Source organism: Acomys minous (genome assembly GCF_964271855.1).
Source record: "Acomys minous genome assembly, chromosome: 15".
Taxonomy (NCBI): domain Eukaryota; kingdom Metazoa; phylum Chordata; class Mammalia; order Rodentia; family Muridae; genus Acomys; species Acomys minous.
Window position 1 is genome coordinate 19752903 of NC_140497.1, and position 10080 is coordinate 19762982.

The following is a 10080-nucleotide window of genomic DNA, read 5'->3' on the forward strand; positions in this document are numbered from 1 at the left end:
ATTCCATATATGTGTGTGCATGTGTTTGTGTATGTAAGTGCATGCATGCATGTGTGTGTGTGTGTTTAAGCGTGTGCATGCACATGCAAGCATGTTCATGGACGTGCATGTGTGCAGGAAATGGAACTGAGGGTTTTTGGGATCAAGCACCCCACAGGTGATCCATATCCCAAGACCTAATTTTTTTTAAATTTAAGCAAACTCCTAAAATGATTTTACTAACCAATTATGGCACATTTCAGTGTGCTGCTTTTAATACAGTCACTGCTGTACCCACCCCCAATCTCTCAGCATATTCCCTACTTCTCCTCTTCCCTCTGCTTAAAACCACAAGGAACCTAACACCACAGACCAAGGGTAGGCATTTGGAATAATTTCCATTCATTTAACTTTCATTCCCTCTCCATATTCACCCCCCACACACACACACACGCACACATGCAAACACACACACACACACACATGCCTATCAACTATATGAGCAGAAGGACTCTATCATCCAACCTTAGTTCAATAAACCTATTTGGTAATAAAATAGAATTACATGTTAATGTAGTTGAAAAAGCTCTAACACCAATTCAAGACCCAAACTCTCATGCTAGTGCTGGCAATCAGCGTGTGACTGAGGTGGTGGTGGTGGCCCTGTGGTGCCATCTGTTCAATATAAAGGTCCAGGAGAACATGCAAATGTTCCCACTATGAAATTTTCTGTAAGGCAGAGCACAGGAGGAAGAAGCTGTAGAGTTCTAATCACAGTGAGTGACTACCATTTATATATTTGTTGAAGAACCAGAGGATAGGAACTTGAAGGTATCAAAGTACAAAGAAATCAGAAAAAGATGAAAAGGCTAATTGCCTTGATTTGACGGGTACATACATTGAAATACCACCTCACTCATGAATGTGTACCGAGACTGCCTGTCAATCAAATTAAGATTTTCAAATCTTATATAAATGAGTTATATAATTTAAAGGAGACATTCATGATGGCACGCGTTACATTTAGTTGTCTTCCTGGAAGTCTACGAATTCAGACTTTACAGTCTATTGTGGGGTAAATACCTTAAAGGCACTTATAGCTATTTCACTTATAATCTGCGAGTAAAGTTTTCTAAGGGCTTTTTTCCCTCCACAATGCTGAGTAGAGTTTAGAAATTTTACCCTACTATTATTTGTACCTTAGCAGAGGAAGGTTACAGTGAGAAAGGCTACTGTGCTAGAGGACAATCAACTGCCAGGTGACAGAAAGTAACAGTGAGCAGTAACAGCCAGGAGCAGAGGGAGGTGTGCCCAAGCCCTTGGTCCTTCATCATGTGTAACTATAGTAACCTGACTCCGGAGCACATCAGTAACACAGGTGGACATGGCTGCATTTTTTTTTTAATGTTTTTCTTCTATCGCTTTCTTCTCTAATTACCCCCAAATTCCAGATCACTCTGAAGTGTAGAGAAATTAAGTCAAGAGAATACAATAAATTGAAGGAGTGCTGAAGAGGGCTAGAAAAGGTTCTTAACAAAACCTGATACTGGGAAAACTGATCAAATTCTGGGAAAGTCAATTTCCTCTTTGTTACAAGAAATTAATGAGATTCAGACATAAGACCTCTAATTAATTCAAAATGAAATCCAAGACATAGCAGAGTAGCCATGAATGTCTATTAGCTTATAAGTAGCTGTATGTCTGTCTGATAATCACTGACACCTGTGTCCCTCTACCCTCCTACTAGACTATTTTTCTGTCTTGTATTGAAACCTACTTCATACTGGCTTGAAGAGGAGAGCAATTCAGCATCTACAAGGCCCATCAACTATGGCCTGGGAACAAGACCATCTAGGAACTTTCTGGAACTACAGACTCCTGGGCCCCTCCCTAGATTACCAAATCAGAATGTGCATTTTTAAAAAGAGGAATTTGCTGTTGTCCGGATGCCATTTGAAAAGCACTGATTTGAGAGCTCCAAGCATCACCCTGTAGTTTTCATAAGCCATGTCAATACGCCCTCCTCCTTTCCCAGTAGACTTACTGAATTAAATTTAAATAAAGAGGATAACTACTCTGTAAGTACCAGCCTAGCAGAAGCCACCAGAGACCTCCCAGCAACTCCAAGATGCTACCACAAACTTACTTGGAGGTAAATTGTACCCGATACTTAGCCAACTAATACATCTTTTAGCGTGTTCCCAAAATCTGTGAAGGATGTTGCAGGCACATAGCTGTCCTCATGTTGCCTGGGCACCTGAGTTGGTCAACATTTCCTCAGTTTGGTCTCTGGGCCCTCCTATTTGTCATGCCTGTGGACTCTCTGAGACTGGCTGTCACTTTTCCCGACTTCCATGGTGGAGAAAGCACAGCGTGTGGTCCAGGTGAAAACACAGTATCTATAAAGTCCATCCTTAGTTCCCACACGTCACTGTGATAGTTTCCTACTTGGTCCCTCCTATCCTTATGATATAGTGTTGAAGTCACGAGGCTACTCTACAGAGGGTTCTTCCAAGAGATAAAGACTCATTTGCAGTTTATAAAACAGAATTTGGGGCCGTAAAATCAATACAGTTGGTCCTCTGCATCCATCTGCTCTGTATCAGTTGTTCAACAAGTTGCCCATCAACACATTAGAAAATATACTATTTTGTACTGAGCAAGAACAGATTGGCTTTTTTATTGTTGCTGAACCAGCTCTGGAACCCCGACTTTTACAACAGTACTCAAGTAGCCACATAGTATTTGCATTGGTTTAGGAATTCCAGGAAACCTACAGAACATGTATACAGGAAGACACGCATAGATTACACATGACTGCAACACCAGCTTTTAATAAGGAACCCTGGCTTGTTTGGCTCCAGACACCAGGGATGACTGCATGTGCACTAACTAAAGTATACATCATTGACCCTCTTTTGAAAGAAAGATTTTAGCCTTTTGGCGTCCTTATTCATGAAGCCCTGACAGAAGCTTGACATAAAAAACAGACCTTGGGCCTACAAGACTGCTCAACGGATAACTGTATACCTGGTGCCCTAAATTCAATCCCACATAAAGGATCAAGAAGAGAAATAGCCACAATCTTGTTCTATGGTCTACACATACACAGTGTTGCATGCATAGCTGCCTCCCAGCCCCCGGCCCACAAACACATAATACACATAGCTGAATCCCAAAAAGCATTAAATGATAATATAGGCCTTGACGTAATATCCTGCTAGAGTCAATATTAGGAAATATTTTGTGTTCTGTAGGGGTAACAGAACACAAGTTTCATCATCTGTACTCCCCAAAATCCAAATCTATAAAACTCCAAGAGCAGAAGTTTAGGATCACCTACCTTATGCCACAACTGAAAACATCCAACCTAGAGTACAAACTTGGGTCTAGTGAAGGCCCAGCTACACTGAAAAATGATGTATAAAGTTACCTACAGGCCACTGAATAGGCTGTCTGTGAAGGATAAATGAACTCTGGTTAGGCTTGAGTCCCTGCCCAATGTATCTTATTTACATATAATTAGAAGTCCAAAATCTAAATGTTGCCAACTATATCTCAGATGAGACACTCAACCTGCTTGCAGGTGTCCACATCAGCCCCATAAACACAATCCAAATATTTCCATTTCTGGGTTCTAGTGGAAAAGCCTTGGTACCCAGAGCACCACAGAGATGCCGACTTCTAAAACGAATTCTCAAACCAAAACAGAGTTAGCAGCACAGTTCGAATGGACCCACCCAAAGGGAATCCATTAACATCAGACTAATTCGGAAAATTATCTACGTGCGTCGAATGTGTGCACACAACACGACCACACGATGCAATGTGGCACAAACAATTAAAAGTTCCTTTCAAAGTGGAAATGCAAAATAGAACGAATATCTATTTTCTATAAATGAATCCAGCCATCTGCCTTGCAGAAGCAGCAGCAGCAGGAGTACCCAAAACAGCAGAAACAGCAGCCTCTCGTGTTAACAATCTATTCTCAAATCTCATGCTCCACATTTTCCCAGCAAACAAGGCTAAAAATACAAGACATGCAACAAATAGTCGTTTGGGATCTGCCATTCCATGGATGGCGTATTCAATCAGAGTAATATTTTCTGTTGACAAGACTGGGAGAGGAAAAAAAAAAAAAAGCAAGCTATCATATTAGAAAGTGGTATTCAGCATTTCAAGTGTGACTCCAATCCCAAAGTATGCTAAGCTGAATGCTGTAAGGATGTTGTTTTCATACAACATAAATCTCTTAGATTTAACTGAATGTATTCACAGATATATTTAAGCTACTTCAAATTCCTCTATAATTCCTGATAGTTATGAAAATATCATTTTAGGACGTTTGGAAACAGAATGCAAGGGACCACGTTTATTTCCAGCATAGCTTACCTACACTGTCCATCGTGAGCTCCTAAGTCAGACTGACTAGGTTTTAAGATCTAGCATATCCAGGCTGGGCATGGTGGCACACAACTTTAATCCCAGAACACACCTTTCATTCTAGAGGCAGGTGGATCACTGTGAGTTTGAGGCCAGCCTGGTCCACAAAGCGAGTCTAGGACACAGGAAAGCGCTGTCCAAAAAAATAAAAATAAAAAAATTCAAAGATCCTAACTTCTCCATAGTCTTTTTTTCTTTCTCTCCCTGAGACAGGGTTTCTCTGTGTAGCCTTGGCTGTCCTAGTTTTGCTTTGTAGACCAGGCTGGCCTCAATCTCACAACAATCTACCTGACTCTGCCTCCAGAGTGCTGGGATTAAAGGCGTGCACCACCACACCCAGCTTCCTCCATGGTCTTGAGCTTCTATTTAAGCCCCTATGCTCCTCTCTTCCTAGCTTACAAATAAGAACCCTCACCACACTGGGTCATTGTAAGGAATAAATGAACCGATATAAATAACACATTCAGAACAATTAATGGCACGCACTGAGTAATATCAAAATTAACTCACAAAATATAAAAATGCCTCCTTTTAAAGAACAGCCAAAATATAGAGTAGAAATTACTCTTCTCAAACCAATAATGTAAGAAAGAAAGAAAAAAGGAAGAAAGAAAGGAAGGAAAAGGCAGAGATGGCTCACTGAGTGCAGATCGCCAACATCCACTTAAAACTGGGTTTCCAAAAGTGGGAGAGCCTATAGCACAGCACAAGGGATACAGAGACAGGGCACAGCTGACGCTTGTGCAGAGCCATCCTTGCCAATTAATGAGCTCCAGGTTTAGTGAGAGATGAGTGGGCCAGCAAGATGGCTCAGCTGGAGAAGCTGCTTGTCTCCAAGCCTGATGACCTGAGCTCAGTCCCTGAATCCCACAGGGTGGAAAGGAGAGAACAACCCTGCAGGGTTTCCTCTGACCTCTGACCTTCTCAGGGGCACCATGGCCTAATATCCCCCCAATCTCTTCACCACCACCCCCTCTCTCTCTGTGTCTCTCTGTCTCTGTCTCTCTCTGTCTCTCTCTGTGTCTCTCTGTCTCTGTCTCTCTGTCTGTCTCTCTCTCTCTCTCTCTCTCTCTCTGTCTCTCTGTCTCTCTGTCTCTGTCTCTCTGTCTCTGTCTCTCTCTCTCTCTCTCTCTCTCTCGTGTGTGTGTGTGTGTGTGTGTGTGTGTGTGTGTGTGTGTGTGTAGATCAATGTAATTACAAAATTAAAAACAATAAGACAGAGCGACCAGAGAAAGACGCTATATCAACGTCTGGTCTCTGTGTGCATGGACACTCTCCTACACACACAAAGTGAAGAACGAGCACGTGGCTTTCACATCGCCTAAGTGGCTTAGGGCGGACAGGAGGAGTTTCCCTCTTTCTTCCATTTTAGGGTTAGGTTATGACAGCATCAGAATAGGGGGAAGAGAGATGACAGGGACAGTGTCACTCAGGAGCGAGCCACTGCCCGGGGCAAAGACCATCCGGATGCATGACAAAGGTATAATTTACGAAGACAACACACACTTGAGCCTCTTTGTTAACAGGGTACCCAATACCACTACTATTATTTCCTTAAAGGGTAGAATCCTTGGAATCAATTTCATACATGTGGCTTGAGTCTATACTCGAAATGCTTAAAAAAACAAAACAAAACAAAATAACAGTAGACAAGGATATCAAATAGCTGCTATCTACCAAGAAACCAATTTCTTCATAAAACTCCATGTTGGCAATGTCTTACCACAGGCACTATATTCTGGGACTGGTCGAGATCTACCTAACTTGCCCTGTCAGTCCTGAGAGTCCCCAGCGAGAACGCCGCCGCCGATGGGTTGGGCTTCCTGAGACTTCAGGGCACGACCTGAAGAATGAGACTCATCCATGGGTCCCTCCCCGAGTGAGGAAGTCCAAGGAGAACTCAGGCGGTTTCAGTACGTTCTCTAGACAAGTCAAGGCAACTAATCGCTTAAGAGAAGGAGCCACAAGTCTCCTCCAGCCAAGAGCGCAACCTTTGAATCAGAAAAGGCCTGGTAGGAAGTCTAGACGGGAGGGTCTCTTCACCTTCAGTCTTATGAGTAGGTTACATTATTAAAACACAGGAACACAACACGGAGAGACAGAAAAAAGGAGACATTCTCAGCGAACAGTAGGAAAATGCCAACAGGTATGAGGCATGGAGAAAAGTGTATGTGAGCATGTGCAAGTCACATGGCCCTCGGTGCCTATAACTTAAATGTGTGCCACTGGTGTATCCCTCTAGCTCCCAGAGGCATATGGCATCCTCTAGCCCGCTTAAAGGCATGATCTCTCCTGCACAGTATCTAGTGCGTCACTATCATTCTCTTATAAGAATAAAGCAAAATCAGTATGACATAATGTGGATTCAATTAGCACTTGGCAGGTCACAAGTCACATTAAACATCCTTTGTCTGAGTTGTAAAGTGTCAAACCCTACAATAATTACGGTAGCGGAGTTTGATCCTTATACTTTACCTACAGGGATAAAACTTGTTCTCTGAAGGCATAAGCGCTGCTTAGGAAGGCAGAAAAAGAATGACACCTGTGTTGGGGCGACTTCCTTCAGCAGAGCCTAGTCCCAAGTGTATTCTTCACTGAGTGTATTTGAAATCGGTCATCCAAAATTACCCTCAGCTTTTCAGGTGCTTTTATATTAGGCATGGAAGCAAAGCAACATTAAAGGGAAAGAATAGGGTACCATAGTCATGGAAACGGATATGTGGTAAATACTGTAAGGACAATGATGATCTCACAACACAATACCACTATATAGTATAATCATTCATATTTACGTGTATGTGTGTGTGTGTGTGTGTGTGTGTGCATATACACATCCTGTTGACTTATTACAGTATTTTGGATCAAATGCACAAAAGAAACCTTTAATGGGCTACAGTTATGTGCCAATGAGAGAGTACTTGCCCAGCATCTACCAGGCACTGGGACCAGCCCCCCAGCACCAGAAAAGGAAAAAGTCTTCAGGAATATAGACTGTTCAACTGAAAATACCGAAATTAACTATAGACCCAAGCAGCCATACACAGTACAGTGAGAGGACTAAGCAAGGATGCTGCGCAAGTCCACAGCATCCTGGTTTTAATGCACCATACCTTGCTGAAATGACAGAACTTAATACAGAAAACATCTTTGGTTTGAAAACATCTATTGTGCCCACCTGTCCAAAGCCAGGTGCAAGAGGATTCACTGTTTTGGTAGCCTGTTTAATGCTCATTTCTTGAAGCATCTCCAGAAGCTGCTAAAGGTGAATGGAAACACGACAAGAGAGGCATTACTCAGATCTACTGCTCCATGTGTCTTGAGCAGCTCTATGATCTGTGCAAGACATTTGTTGTAAATAAGCCTGCAGAGTGTATGGTATGTTTTCCAGGAGACCTTTACAGAACAGCTTGCAGACAAGAGGTGCTAGCCTTGGTTTCACAGCCAGCAAAACTCCATCCAAGAGGCTGCTGGCATGTCCCCACCTCTTGTTTTGTGCCGACTTAAAAGACAACTCCAAGGGTCAGTACCTGAAGTCAGTCACCAGGAGTTATCCCATGCTGTGACTAGTAAGTAGAAACTCAGACATTTCAATCCTCATGTAGGAGAGAGGGGGAAAGGCACTCTCCCCCCCCCCCATAGTATTAAAAAAAACAAAACAGTCAGAGTTGACTTAGCAGCTAGGCAGTCTCCAGTTCTCCGTAGTAAATTAAATGGCTGAAGCCCGTGCTTTTCCAACAAGGAAGCATGCCTTACTGTTAACAGTACGTGGGAATCACAAAAGCTCATTTTTAAAGCCTTACCCATTTCTTAAATAGAAAGCCTGCTCCATTAAAAAAAAAAGTTCAGGAAATGAAATGCAAATAGGCACGGAATAGGATCACACAGCTGAAAACCTCTATCCACCCTTTTAATTCCCCTTTCCAGGCACTAACACTACACTTAACACCGGTTAGCGTCTATAAAAATGAGATTATACCGGTTCTTGGGATCCTTGTCAACCCTTCCAAAGGCCTTGCAGCTATCAGGAATATGTTCAAGGGACAGAACAGAGGGTGAGGTGGTTAGCTCGGTGCCACCTCTTGCTAGACAAGCGTTAGGTAAATCATTTAATGCAATTACATATTCTAAGCCTGCTGGATGTCACGCAGCAAAAAAGAAAGGTAAAAAAAGAGGGGGCAGGTAATGAGAAGCTTCTGGCTTATCTCAAAGGTAGCCACGCCACTGGGGCTGTCTGAAACTGCCTGTGATCAGCTTCAAAACAGGTCCGTGGGGTTTATCTTTAAGTTGATGCTCTGCTGGAGGGCAGCGGATCCAGACTGGGGGAAAAAAAGGGGGTGGGGGGAGGTGGAGGTTCTGAGCTTATTAGAAGCAGAGATTTCCCAGCTGCTCAGTAGGGTCCGTGCTTCCTAGCTGGAGTAAGCACCGGGTAGGGAGTAGAATCGCCCTGAGTGCAGCCTCTAGCCAACTGCTTAATCGGCTGGGCACTGCAGGCACAGTTAAACCCCGGGGTACACACTGCTCCCCGCAAGAGCTCCTACACCCATGTGGTCTCTGTGAAGCAAAGCCAGCGCTGGTTTAGAGCCAGGTCTAGGGTCGCCCAAGGGGCTTGGCGCAGAGCGAAGTGACCAAGCTTGGATGCTTTCCTTCAAGGGGGAAAAGGCGCAGTCTCTACCGGAGCCCACTCGCTTCCTTCTTTCCCTATGTACTCCCAAACATCACCGTGGGCGCCCACCCAGGGACCGGCTCGCCCAAGAAGGAAAGTGGAGAAGCGAGAGAGGATCAAGTGAAGACGAGTTATCCAATCTGCAGCAATTGGGAGGTCGAGGTGGAAGGGTGGAAAGAAGGAAAACCCACCAAGTGCTGACACTTAAGGGTAGGGGCCCGGGTCAGAGCAACCTGTAGGATTGCTGCAGATAACAAACTTGGGTTGGAAGGCAGTGGTCCCCTGGAGCTCTTTCACCCGGTTCCCACCGAGTCGAGCTCAGCGCGCGGAGAGAAGCGAGCACAACTTGGGAAGCTCCTGTAGAAGGTGCGAGTCTAGCTCCTCCACCGTCCGCTCCCTAACGCACCGCCGTCTACCCAGTGCTTACCTCGTGCTGCCGCGGCCCCTACCGCCCAGAAACAGAGTCCTAGCCACGGGAGCCACCGGCAACCCCCGCAGCCGCCGCCTGCAGCCGCTGTCCCCATGTTCCGAGCTCCGCTCTGGATTCGCTCCTCTTCCACGCCCAAGGAGTCCACGAGGCACGACGGCAGGGGACCAACCCCAGAAGGTTTCCCCCGGGGGTGGTGGTCTGTGGCGAGTCTCTCTTCTCCACCGCCGCTCCCTACAGCAGCCGAGCGGGGATACCAGATGGGCTGAGGGACGGAGCGCGCGTCCCCATCGCTTCCCGCGGCGCCGCCCGCCCTCCTCGCTGTGCGGCCCGCAGCCCGGCTGTGCTCCGGGTCCGGGACTACCAAGCTGAGCCTGGAGACCGCATTGTTAATGAGGCCCTAGGCCGCCCTTGCTCCTCCCCTCGGAGCAGCGGCCAATGATATGCGCCGGGGCGGGGCGGAGGGCGGGGCCGGGCGCGGGCCGCGCAGGTGAGCCCGCAGCCGCCGCACGTGCGGGCACCGCCTCCCCGCTGCAGAGGCTAGGCGCGTGCGGCAAAGCTGCGCGCC

The 10080-nt window shown here is 45.6% G+C and overlaps 1 protein-coding gene across 6 annotated transcripts in view; it reads right to left on the minus strand.

Moving 5' to 3' along the window:
* Positions 1–9877, minus strand: part of UNC5D (unc-5 netrin receptor D) — a 547621-nt gene extending 537744 nt beyond the window's left edge. For all 6 annotated transcript variants that reach the window (XM_084760348.1, XM_084760349.1, XM_084760347.1 and 3 more), the window contains exon 1: positions 9513–9877. In XM_084760348.1, the coding sequence (XP_084616474.1) occupies positions 9513–9609 (97 nt within the window). In that variant the 5' untranslated portion in view covers positions 9610–9877. The remainder of the gene's footprint in view (positions 1–9512) is intronic.
* Between the last annotated feature and the right edge of the window lie 203 nt (positions 9878–10080).